We start from the raw sequence: 13,480 nt of genomic DNA on the forward strand, positions 1-13,480 counted from the left end.
TCATCATGCCTCGAGATCTCCATGATGAGGACACCCTACCAATCTCAAACACTTCCCAAAATCCTGGGATCCAACTCTCGCAACCCTACCCTAGAGACCATGGTTTCCCTGATACGCGTATGGGTCCTGTGCTTTCAGTAGTACGGGCCCATACTACCTTCCACACCTACCCATATTTGTATGAAGTACTACCACAATACCCTAGGGAACATGCATAACAACTATCAACCCTCACCACTAGAGGAACACTGAGAACATCCCATAATGGACCCTAGGCTACAGGCATCACATATCAGGCAACATTATCATGAATTCCTGAAGATCCCTAGCCTAACTCTAGCATGCTGTTCTATCAAGCTCAAATAAACAAATATCATGTATGGTATCTTGGGGTTACTTACTGGCTCCGGCTGATCGTACCTCCGCGTCCTCCTTTTACTAAATTTGAAAACCATTTTAATTTCTCATTTTAATTTTTTTTCCTTTTAAAATCCTCCTCGATTTGAGACTGGAGTCACACGAATGTTTCCCCAATTCACTCAAACCAAGGCTCTGATACCAACTTGTAACATCCAAAATTTCAAAACAATTAAAACTTTTCAAAATCACCCATTTTATTAACGTTGTTACAAAAAGGTTTTCAATACATTATTTAACAGAGTATTTCCCAGGTTCAATTCATAAAACACCAACGCGAGGAACGGTACGATCACGCCATTGCCTTGTCACAGACTCTTGAGAACCTGAAACATAAAACCACAACTGTAAGCCCGAGAGCTTAGTGAGATACCCCCAGAATACCATCCACATATACGCCTTTCCAGGCCCTGACCTTCCGGTCCAACACACAACATAATCGCCTTCCGGCCCATAACATATCGCCTTCCGGCCCATAAGCATAAAATGCATATATAACATAACAAATAATCATATAGCAGTTCATAGACAACAATCGATCAACAGATCACATATCATAGCATTACTCTAACAAGATACCGGTCTAGCCGGTCACTATCATAACATTACCCTATGAATCAATCAACATACTAAATGCATACATACGCCTTTCCAGGCCATGACCTTCCGGTCCACATAGTAATGCCTTCCGGCCCATAACATGTAACAACTGACAACTACTCGGATTTCCATCCGAAAAAAGGGTTGGCATTGGTGCCATAAACCCTAGCGATATAGTGAGGATAACTCACCTCGAAACTGCCGACTGAACAGATAGCTCAAGCTGCTCCGATCACTGACACGATCTCCACCTCTGGATAGCCACCAATGCACTGAACTCAATGATAAACAACAATTACCAAAATACCCCTGGAACCACTGGTCAATCCTTGATCAAAGACAAGGTCAAAGTCAACCCCTGACTGACCCTACTCGCCGAGTCAACCCTATGACTCGCCGAGTCCCCATACTCAGAACTTCACTTAACCCGCGACCTAACTCGCCGAGTCACCCCAAGACTCGCCGAGTTCAACGACTCTGAGTCCACTCGCCCTTGACTCACCGATTCCTTAAGATTCCCTTTCTACACGTCGAGTATCCCCTTTTTACTCGACGAGTTCCTCCTGGAAGAATCGCGGGGCCACCCCGACTCAACTCGCCGAGTCTGAAGAACAACTCGACGAGTCCCAGTTATTCTTCAAGCTACTCGCCGAGTCTGTTCATCAGACTCGTCGAGTCCATGCCATGCAGTCGATCAAACTGCTTCCTGAGATAAGTATTGTCCCGAAATACACAAGCATGGGACCTTCTGGACCTCTAAGGTCCTAATACAGGGTTACACTCGTTTAGGGGACTAGGGTAACAGTCAATCTAATCACACAAGGGTTCCATAAACCCTAAATCCATAAATACATCAATATAGCAGAGCATACACGAATTCTTACCTGGATGATGTATTCTCTGTGTCCCCAATCCTCAGAATGTGACCCCCTTGCTGCTCCTTTAGCCAATCTCTTCTCTTCCTTGCACAATCACTCTTCTATAATCAACAATGGCCTATGATCCTTGCTCCAGATGCACCCAATCGATTTAGGGTTCTTCTCAGAAGGCTAAAATGAACAATGACGGCCAATAAGTTCCTCTTATACTTCCCAAACCTGAACGGTTAGGGTTTTCGTCAAACAGCGCAGACTCGCCGAGTCCATATCTAGACTCGTCGAGTCCAGTCGCGAACCCGCGACTCGGTCTACGATCCTACTCGGCGAATCTAGGCTCCAACTCGCCGAGTCCCCTCTTAAAACACCCCCAAAGTCATAATTATATCAATATTTGGAATTCCGGGCTGTTACACAATTAGATAAGCTTCCTCTAAAATATCTAGAGCATACTTCCTTTGAGATATTGATATATCTTCCTTGGACTTTGCAACCTCTAGCCCTAGAAAGTATCTAAGATTGCCCATGTCTTTTTTCTGAAAGTGTTTAAACAAGTGATCTTTTAGATGCTTGATCCCCTCATGATCATTTCCTATAATAACAATGTCATCAACGTATACTACCAAGTAAATACATCGTATTCCTGAAATACAATAGAACACCGACTGATCTGCCTTACTTGGACTTATCCCAAATTCTTTTACCACATAATTGAATCTCCCAAACCAAGCTCTTGGAGACTGTTTTAAACCATAAAGTGATTTGCGTAGCTTAGAATCCAGACCAGACTCCCCCTGAGCAATAAACCTAGGTGGTTGCTCCATGTATACCTCTTCTTGTAGATCACCATGGAGAAATGCATTTTTATGTCCAGTTGATATAATGGCCGGTGACGTATAGCAGCCATGGATAGAAGAAGGCGAATACTAGTCGTCTTGGCAACTGGGGAGAAGGTATCACTATAATCCAGACCAAATATTTGAGTATACCCCTTTGCTACTAAACGAGCTTTCAAACGATCAAGTTTACCATCTGGCCCAACTTTAGGAGTGAATATCCAACGACATCCAACTTTTGACTTTCCAGGAGGTAATGGAACTAACTGCCATGTCTCATTCTCGTGTAATGCTGACATCTCATCGACCATTTCCTTACACCACCCTGGATGTGATAAAGCCTCATTGACAGACTTAGGAATAGGTATTGTTACAAGACTGGCAACACAAGCTGAAAAGGTTGGGGACAATTGATTGTAGTTTACATAATTATAAATGGGATAGGGTTTGGCAGTTGAGCGTTTACCTTTTCGTTGGGCAATAGGGAGGTCATCAGTAGATGGACCTAGAGTTGGTGGAGTAGCCGACGAAGGAGATGAGTCAGTGGTCTCTATAATCTTTATAATGGGAGGATCTGTGTCTCGAGCATTAGTAGGTTGAGTGTGTGTAGGAGGACGAGGGTGAGTACGAAGATGATAGGTTTTCAATGGATGAGGATCGAAAACAGGACTAGAAGTGTTTTCAGTTGAGGGAATATCTGGAATAGGAATCGGAAGGATCTGATCAACATTGGACTTTTCTTGTGGATATAGAGAGTAATAGAGTTGATGGTCAAAGAACGTAACATCGGCAACCATCAAATATTTGTTCAGGATAGGAGAGTAACACTTATAACCTTTCTGTAACCTGGAGTAGCCAAGAAAGACACATTTGATTGCTTTTGTAGCAAGTTTATCCTGACCCGGATCTAGACAATGGATGAAACATATAGATCCAATGGAATGTAAAGGAAGGTGATAAGGCTTCTGATTCGGAAACAAGATAGAAAAGGGAGTTTGATTCCGTAAGATAGAAGATGGCATACGATTAACCAGATAGCAAGCGGTCATCACAACATCAGCCCAAAATTTGAGTGCTATGTTGGCATGTAACGATAATGTGCGTGTCGTTTCAATGAGGTGACGATTTTTTCTCTTGGCAACACCATTTTGTTATGGGGTTCGAGGGCAAGACGATTCATGTAGAATGCCGTTAGAAGACATAAACTCCTGAAACGGTGTAGAAAAGTACTCAAGAGCATTATCACTTCTAAGAAAACGAATAATTGTACCAAACTGAGTTTTTATTTTAGCACAAAATTCTTTGAATATTGAAAATAATTCAGAACGATGTTTCATCAAAAATAACCATGTTGAACGTGAATAATTGTCAATAAATGTAACAAAATATTTAAAACCCAATGTTGAACCGACTCTACTAGGACCCCACACATCAGTGTGTACAAGGGAAAACGGAGACTCGACATGATTATTGACACGTTTAAGAAAGACACCACTAGTGTTTTTCCCATTTGACATGACTCACACTCGAAGGACTCCAATGATGACAAACTTGGCATTATCTTCTTTAACTTGGAAAAGGAAGGATGGTCATATAAGTGATGTAGATAAGATGGGGACACTGTACTGACTGAAATGGAAGGAAGAGATCCACCCATATAGTAGTGACCTTGTGACTCATGCCCTTCACCAATCATCCGTCCTGTGCTCAGGTCCTGTAGAAAAACAGAGTTAGGAGTAAAGGTTACTGAGCATGAATGAGTTTTAGTGATGCGACTGACTTATAGTAAATTGAAAGGGATTCGGGAACATATAAAACTGAGTCCAAGGACAATGAAGAGATAGGTTGTGCTTTGCCTATTCCATTGACAACAGTCTTATTGCCATCAGCAAAAACAATCGGCGGTAAAGAATCCGAACAATTTAATTGAGAAAAAAGATGTTTGTTACCACAGAGTGATCGGTAGCACCCGAATCAACAATCCAAGGGCTACTAGATTGGCCTTGAGTAGCAAAGGCCTAGGGAGTTCCAGTGTGGCTAGTTGCAATAGAGGCTGAATGTTGAGCTGCTTGAAATCTCATAAATGCTTCATAATCAGATAAAGGCATATTAACTGTCTGAGTTGATGAACCAGCATGTATGGAGCCAACAGTAGATTGACTGGTCTGAGTTGATGGAGCAGCTGGTTGTCCATGTTTCTTCCAGTACTTGTCCTCTGTGTGACCAAGTCGATGGCAAAACTCACATGATGGGCGCTTGCCATTATTTCCTTACTTTGAACCCGAGGCAAAAACAGAAGGAGTTGGGGTTAGACTGGGATTGACCATGAAAGTAGAGGGAGTTGACTCTTGTTTTGCTATATGTGTACCAGCCATGTTAAGTAGTCTACGAAAAGTATCCTTCATGGTGGACACAATAAAGCTGGTAAGAATTTGATGCCTAGCAGATTCAAATTCTTGTTTGAGGTATGAGAGAGCAGCTACCATGAAGAATTTATCTTGTTGTGCAGTTTGCGCAGCAGGTGAGTTTACAAATGGCATAAGAGCCTCAAACTCTTGCATCAGGTCACGAACATGTCCCAGATATGACTCCATACTTCCATCTTGTTTTAAACTCTGGATATTGTGAACAACAGTGTACAAACGTTGTATGTCATTTGTTTAACATTCAGATGCTTCAGTCCAGACATCGTAACATGTTTCGAATGGTCGAAATAGTTGTATAATCGAGGGATCAATGGATTGCCACAATAAGTTACAGAATTAAGCATCAACTTGTTCCCATTTTGCACGATCTGCTATTGCAATTTCTGTCACATGCTTTGTCAAATGATCAATTTGACCTTGACCTTTGAACCACATCTTGACTGAGGCTGCCCATGATAGATAATTAGCAGACCCAGTTAATTTTTCCGATGTGATTGATTGATTTCTAGTTATGATAAAAGACTGAGTAGAAGTAGGAGGATTGACAACGTCACCAATGGTTAATTGTGTGGATTTAGTAGGATTAAAGAAACAGAAGCCAAATGTACTGGGGATCGATCAACAGCAAGGAGGGCTTTAGAGATTGATACACGAAGCAAAGATATAGTGATCGATAAAAGAAAATTTGAAGAAAGTAGCGGATTAGGGTTTCACTCGCTCTGATACCATTTGAAATCAGAGTGCGAAAAATCAGAGAGAGAGAGAGATTATAGAAAGATGGGGTAAAAGTTCAAAAAGACATGATCAAAATGGGAATTCGACCCAAGCTTGCTCCTATTGAGAATGTTGGAAGGCACACATATTTACCAGTAGCTTGTTATAAAATGTCGAAGGCCAAAAAAAAAAATTTGTCAATGCTTGCATGACATAAAGGTTCAATCTGGCTATTCCGCTAACGTTAAAAGATCAATGCCGATGAATGAACTAAAGTTGATGGGTATGAAGTCCCATAATTGTCATGTTTTAATGATGCATGTGATTCCGATTGCATTTCGTGGAATACTGCCAAACCGTCTCTGAAACACAATCACAAAGCTATACTTGTTTTTCCACATGATTCATTCAAAAGTTATGGATCCTGATGTGTTGGATTCATGGGAAAGTGATATTATCATGACTTTATACCAAGTCGAGATGTATTTCCCACCATCATTTTTTGATGTCATGGTTCATCTGATATCTCATATTGTAAAAGAAAAAAAGTATTGTGGCTTGGTATTCTTGCGATACATGTATCCATTTGAGAGATATATGGGTGTCTTAAAAAGGTATGTAAGGAATCGATATTGACCAGAAGGCAGTATTGTTGAAGGATATGTTGCAAAGGAGGTAATTGAATATTGTACGGCAGTTGAAAAGTGAATTACTGCATTTAAGAATTATGTACCTTTTTATTAGGGTTTAAAATAGTCGTGGATTTAGTCAACATAATAAATTGGAATGGAAAGCAAAAAAAGTGATATGATACCTTATAAAACAAAATCATTACCTTGAATTATTACTAAATAAAACAAAGGGGATATATGCATGACGTTAAAAAAACACTGCCTGTTAATTTTCGATATCCCTCCATCATTTTTTCTTATCCCGCCTACCGATTTTCCTTATCCTGCCACTTGACCTGGTATACGACTCTCTACGACTGCAACCACTTTAGAAAGTTAGAATCCAGCGATCGAAAACCCTAATTTCATAAAACAACTTGAATTCGAAGCTTAGGCCGCTATTTTTGTTGAAGGTCATCACTAGCCCAATAGAATCATGTTATTGTCTAGAAAGAAGTTAGCATGATCTAGAATGATCTGGAAGATTCTAGAACATTATGGAATACTATGGAGGAGTCTAGAAGATGCCAGAAGATTATAGAATACTCTAGAACGAGATGGAAGACCCTAGAAGGCTATTGAACATTCTAGAACACTATGGAAGGCACAAGAATGTCTATACTTATCTAGGACATTATAGCACATTCTAGAAACATATAAAACCTTGTAATTGATATAGAATATGGTAGATAGTTCTAGAATAGTCATGAATGTATGTAGATCTATAAACTTCCTATAAGGAGGTGGAAACACCTATAAATAGGTGTGGAGCTCATTTGCTCCAAACCATCCAACATCTAAATATCCAAGAAAAGCCTCCAAGTAAGAAAAGTGTAGTAGTCTCTCAAAGTGTAAAATCTCCTTAAGTGTCTTAATAAAAGTCTTGTTGTTTCCCATAAAAAAGAGTCGTGTTCAACAATCTGGTATCAGAGCAAGGTTTCTTGATAGTGAGAACGAGTAATTCTCGTTGTATCGTGAGTAGTTTGTGACTCTTCAAGTTTAGTTTCGAAACTAGCTTGTTTGGTATTACCGAGGTACTGCTAACACGATGGGTGATCTCCAAGTCGTCGGAGGAATCAAGAAACTCAACAACAACAACTACAAAACGTGGGAAACATGTATGAAGTCCTACATACAAGGACAAGATCTATGGGAGGTCGTTGGTGGAAGCGAAACTACGCCACCAGAGGAAGACGTTAATGGTGCTTTGCGTAAATGGAAAATCAAAGCTGGCAAAGCAATGTTTTCCTTGAAGACGACAATCGAAGAAGAGATGTTGGAGCATATTCGGGATGAGAACACCCCGAAAGAAGCTTGGGACACGTTTCTGATGCTTTTCTCAAAGAAGAATGATACGAGACTACAACTTTTGGAGAACGAGCTATTATCAATCTCACAACGTGACATGACGATTGCTCAATATTTCCACAAGGTCAAGTCGATATGTCGGGAGATTACTGAAATAGATCCGCAATCTGTCATTGCAGAAGCTCGAATGAAAAGGATCATCATCCATGGACTGAGGCCATAATATATAAGCTTCATTACTGCTGTACAAGGATGGCCCGTTCAACCATCACTTGTAGAGTTTGAGAATTTGTTGGCCAGCCAAGAAGCTATGGCTAAGCAAATAGGAGGCATCACGCTAAAGAGTGAAGAGGAAGCACTCTACACAAGCAAAATTCGGAGGAATTTCAAGCCACCTTCTAAAGAAGGATACAAAAATGCTGACAAAGGGAAGAGTCAGCCAGGAACCTCACAACCATGGAGATCTCAAAAGACCGACAAATAAGAGTTCTCGGGGGAGGAGGTTCGAAGGCAACTGCAACAATTGTGGAAAGTGGGGCCACATGTCCAAGGATTGCTGGTCAAAGAAAAAGTCTGTGGAAAGCAATGTAGTAACTTCCAAAAAGGAAGTAGACGATGAATGGGATGTTGAGGCACTATGTGCTATAGAAGAGAATAAGACTAAAAGAGGAAGGCTAATGTTCGTGGATGCCAGGGTAAATGGAGGATACACCAAGGCTTTAGTAGATACAGGTGCATCCCATAATTTGCTTGCTAAAGATGAAGCTAAGAAGTTGGGCATCAAATACACAAAAAATCCAGGGCGGTTGAAAGTCGTCAACTCTTTATCCAAGCCTATCATTGGTGTTGCATATGGAGTACCTCTTAAGATAGCAGAATGGGAAGGCACCATAGACTTGACAGTGGTGCATATGCATGACTATCGTATGGTATTGGGAATGTATTTTCTAGACAATGTACGACCCTGGTCGTTTGAGAGAGATGATACCATGCGTATCACCAAGGGTTCAATAATTCACATTGTACCCTTGAAGAGAAATATGATTGGATCCCGAATGCTATCAACTATGAAACTCAACAAAGGTCTCAAGAAGAGCGAGACAGAGTTTATGACAACCTTGAAGGAGGAAGTTATTCCCTTGAAGATGGACATTCCAAAGGAGAATAAGAACATGACGTCACCAGAGTTGCATAAAAAGTCGCATCTTAGACGAAAAATGGAACATGTGATAGAGAAACTTGATAAGGCGAAAAAGAAGAAAAACACATTAATTCGTAAGAGCAAAGTAGAATATCTCAATGGGGCAACCTCTAAACGAGATGAGCATATCAATAACGGATTACATCATAACATGTTAATATTACGGAAATTTTCCAAATCTTGTAAAAGGGACAACCCACATGCTTACAAGTTTACCAAAGGGAGGTGTAAGAAGCTATACAAGAGAGTTCAACGGGGTCAGGAATAATATTATGGTGGGACAAGAGGCAACCACGAATGTCATCGTCAACTACGAAAACAATATACGAAGCAACTACTGCAGCAGCTGAGGAAAAACAAAGCATGTGGAAGAGAAAAAGTTCTCAAGGAAGAAGTCAATATGAAACATATCAAGACTAATGACTAAGTAGCAAATGGAGTTCACAAAGGGTTAAGTACTGAAAAATATGAGGGCTTTAATTATCAGCTCAACATGGTACAACGAATAAGGGCTAGTGTTGAGGGGGAGTGTTGAAAGTCATCACTAGCCTAATAGAATCATGTTATTGTCTAGAAAGAAGTTAGCATGCTCTAGAGTGATCTGGAAGATTCTAGAACATTATGGAATACTATGGAGGAGTCTAGAAGATGCCAGAAGATTATAGAATACTCTAGAACGAGATGGAAGACCCTGGAAGGCTATTGAACATTCTAGAACACTATGGAAGGCACAAGAATGTGTATACTTATCTAGGACATTATAGCACATTCTAGAAACATATAAAACCTTGTAATTGATATAGAATATGGTAGATAGTTCTAGAATAGTCATGAATGTATGTAGATCTATAAACTTCCTATAAGGAGGTGGAAACACCTATAAATAGGTGTGGAGCTCATTTGCTCCAAACCATCCAACATCTAAATATCCAAGAAAAGCCTCCAAGTAAGAAAAGTGTAGTAGTCTCTCAAAGTGTAAAATCTCCTTAAGTGTCTTAATAAAAGTCTTGTTGTTTCCCATAAAAAAGAGTCGTGTTCAACAATCTGGTATCAGAGCAAGGTTTCTTGATAGTGAGAACGAGTAATTCTCGTTGTATCGTGAGTAGTTTGTGACTCTTCAAGTTTAGTTTCGAAACTAGCTTGTTTGGTATTACCGAGGTACTGCTAACACGATGGGTGATCTCCAAGTCGTCGGAGGAATCAAGAAACTCAACAACAACAACTACAAAACGTGGGAAACATGTATGAAGTCCTACATACAAGGACAAGATCTATGGGAGGTCGTTGGTGGAAGCGAAACTACGCCACCAGAGGAAGACGTTAATGGTGCTTTGCGTAAATGGAAAATCAAAGCTGGCAAAGCAATGTTTTCCTTGAAGACGACAATCGAAGAAGAGATGTTGGAGCATATTCGGGATGAGAACACCCCGAAAGAAGCTTGGGACACGTTTCTGATGCTTTTCTCAAAGAAGAATGATACGAGACTACAACTTTTGGAGAACGAGCTATTATCAATCTCACAACGTGACATGACGATTGCTCAATATTTCCACAAGGTCAAGTCGATATGTCGGGAGATTACTGAAATAGATCCGCAATCTGTCATTGCAGAAGCTCGAATGAAAAGGATCATCATCCATGGACTGAGGCCATAATATATAAGCTTCATTACTGCTGTACAAGGATGGCCCGTTCAACCATCACTTGTAGAGTTTGAGAATTTGTTGGCCAGCCAAGAAGCTATGGCTAAGCAAATAGGAGGCATCACGCTAAAGAGTGAAGAGGAAGCACTCTACACAAGCAAAATTCGGAGGAATTTCAAGCCACCTTCTAAAGAAGGATACAAAAATGCTGACAAAGGGAAGAGTCAGCCAGGAACCTCACAACCATGGAGATCTCAAAAGACCGACAAATAAGAGTTCTCGGGGGAGGAGGTTCGAAGGCAACTGCAACAATTGTGGAAAGTGGGGCCACATGTCCAAGGATTGCTGGTCAAAGAAAAAGTCTGTGGAAAGCAATGTAGTAACTTCCAAAAAGGAAGTAGACGATGAATGGGATGTTGAGGCACTATGTGCTATAGAAGAGAATAAGACTAAAAGAGGAAGGCTAATGTTCGTGGATGCCAGGGTAAATGGAGGATACACCAAGGCTTTAGTAGATACAGGTGCATCCCATAATTTGCTTGCTAAAGATGAAGCTAAGAAGTTGGGCATCAAATACACAAAAAATCCAGGGCGGTTGAAAGTCGTCAACTCTTTATCCAAGCCTATCATTGGTGTTGCATATGGAGTACCTCTTAAGATAGCAGAATGGGAAGGCACCATAGACTTGACAGTGGTGCATATGCATGACTATCGTATGGTATTGGGAATGTATTTTCTAGACAATGTACGACCCTGGTCGTTTGAGAGAGATGATACCATGCGTATCACCAAGGGTTCAATAATTCACATTGTACCCTTGAAGAGAAATATGATTGGATCCCGAATGCTATCAACTATGAAACTCAACAAAGGTCTCAAGAAGAGCGAGACAGAGTTTATGACAACCTTGAAGGAGGAAGTTATTCCCTTGAAGATGGACATTCCAAAGGAGAATAAGAACATGACGTCACCAGAGTTGCATAAAAAGTCGCATCTTAGACGAAAAATGGAACATGTGATAGAGAAACTTGATAAGGCGAAAAAGAAGAAAAACACATTAATTCGTAAGAGCAAAGTAGAATATCTCAATGGGGCAACCTCTAAACGAGATGAGCATATCAATAACGGATTACATCATAACATGTTAATATTACGGAAATTTTCCAAATCTTGTAAAAGGGACAACCCACATGCTTACAAGTTTACCAAAGGGAGGTGTAAGAAGCTATACAAGAGAGTTCAACGGGGTCAGGAATAATATTATGGTGGGACAAGAGGCAACCACGAATGTCATCGTCAACTACGAAAACAATATACGAAGCAACTACTGCAGCAGCTGAGGAAAAACAAAGCATGTGGAAGAGAAAAAGTTCTCAAGGAAGAAGTCAATATGAAACATATCAAGACTAATGACTAAGTAGCAAATGGAGTTCACAAAGGGTTAAGTACTGAAAAATATGAGGGCTTTAATTATCAGCTCAACATGGTACAACGAATAAGGGCTAGTGTTGAGGGGGAGTGTTGAAAGTCATCACTAGCCTAATAGAATCATGTTATTGTCTAGAAAGAAGTTAGCATGCTCTAGAGTGATCTGGAAGATTCTAGAACATTATGGAATACTATGGAGGAGTCTAGAAGATGCCAGAAGATTATAGAATACTCTAGAACGAGATGGAAGACCCTGGAAGGCTATTGAACATTCTAGAACACTATGGAAGGCACAAGAATGTCTATACTTATCTAGGACATTATAGCACATTCTAGAAACATATAAAACCTTGTAATTGATATAGAATATGGTAGATAGTTCTAGAATAGTCATGAATGTATGTAGATCTATAAACTTCCTATAAGGAGGTGGAAACACCTATAAATAGGTGTGGAGCTCATTTGCTCCAAACCATCCAACATCTAAATATCCAAGAAAAGCCTCCAAGTAAGAAAAGTGTAGTAGTCTCTCAAAGTGTAAAATCTCCTTAAGTGTCTTAATAAAAGTCTTGTTGTTTCCCATAAAAAAGAGTCGTGTTCAACAATCTGGTATCAGAGCAAGGTTTCTTGATAGTGAGAACGAGTAATTCTCGTTGTATCGTGAGTAGTTTGTGACTCTTCAAGTTTAGTTTCGAAACTAGCTTGTTTGGTATTACCGAGGTACTGCTAACACGATGGGTGATCTCCAAGTCGTCGGAGGAATCAAGAAACTCAACAACAACAACTACAAAACGTGGGAAACATGTATGAAGTCCTACATACAAGGACAAGATCTATGGGAGGTCGTTGGTGGAAGCGAAACTACGCCACCAGAGGAAGACGTTAATGGTGCTTTGCGTAAATGGAAAATCAAAGCTGGCAAAGCAATGTTTTCCTTGAAGACGACAATCGAAGAAGAGATGTTGGAGCATATTCGGGATGAGAACACCCCGAAAGAAGCTTGGGACACGTTTCTGATGCTTTTCTCAAAGAAGAATGATACGAGACTACAACTTTTGGAGAACGAGCTATTATCAATCTCACAACGTGACATGACGATTGCTCAATATTTCCACAAGGTCAAGTCGATATGTCGGGAGATTACTGAAATAGATCCGCAATCTGTCATTGCAGAAGCTCGAATGAAAAGGATCATCATCCATGGACTGAGGCCATAATATATAAGCTTCATTACTGCTGTACAAGGATGGCCCGTTCAACCATCACTTGTAGAGTTTGAGAATTTGTTGGCCAGCCAAGAAGCTATGGCTAAGCAAATAGGAGGCATCACGCTAAAGAGTGAAGAGGAAGCACTCTACACA

General features: G+C 40.4%; 3 protein-coding genes across 3 annotated transcripts; all 3 read left to right on the forward strand.

Annotated features, from left to right (window-relative positions):
- The first annotated feature begins 7,587 nt into the window (after nt 1–7,587).
- On the forward strand, nt 7,588–8,070 carry LOC111909111 (uncharacterized). Its single transcript, XM_023904898.1, has one exon. It carries the CDS (start codon nt 7,588–7,590, stop codon nt 8,068–8,070), a length of 483 nt encoding a protein of 160 aa, XP_023760666.1.
- A 2,150-nt stretch (nt 8,071–10,220) lies between these two features.
- Nucleotides 10,221–10,703, forward strand: LOC111877031 (uncharacterized). Its single transcript, XM_023873581.1, has one exon. It carries the CDS (start codon nt 10,221–10,223, stop codon nt 10,701–10,703), a length of 483 nt encoding a protein of 160 aa, XP_023729349.1.
- A 2,150-nt stretch (nt 10,704–12,853) lies between these two features.
- LOC111877030 (uncharacterized) lies at nt 12,854–13,336 on the forward strand. Its single transcript, XM_023873580.1, has one exon. It carries the CDS (start codon nt 12,854–12,856, stop codon nt 13,334–13,336), a length of 483 nt encoding a protein of 160 aa, XP_023729348.1.
- Nucleotides 13,337–13,480: the final 144 nt, after the last annotated feature.

This window comes from Lactuca sativa, chromosome 2 (assembly GCF_002870075.4).
Source record: "Lactuca sativa cultivar Salinas chromosome 2, Lsat_Salinas_v11, whole genome shotgun sequence".
Lineage (NCBI taxonomy): Eukaryota > Viridiplantae > Streptophyta > Magnoliopsida > Asterales > Asteraceae > Lactuca > Lactuca sativa.

Coding starts and splice junctions, on each gene's coding strand:
- LOC111909111 (XM_023904898.1), top strand. CDS start 7,588: ATGGGTGATCTCCAAGTCGTCGGAGGAATCAAGAAACTCAACAACAAC.
- LOC111877031 (XM_023873581.1), top strand. CDS start 10,221: ATGGGTGATCTCCAAGTCGTCGGAGGAATCAAGAAACTCAACAACAAC.
- LOC111877030 (XM_023873580.1), top strand. CDS start 12,854: ATGGGTGATCTCCAAGTCGTCGGAGGAATCAAGAAACTCAACAACAAC.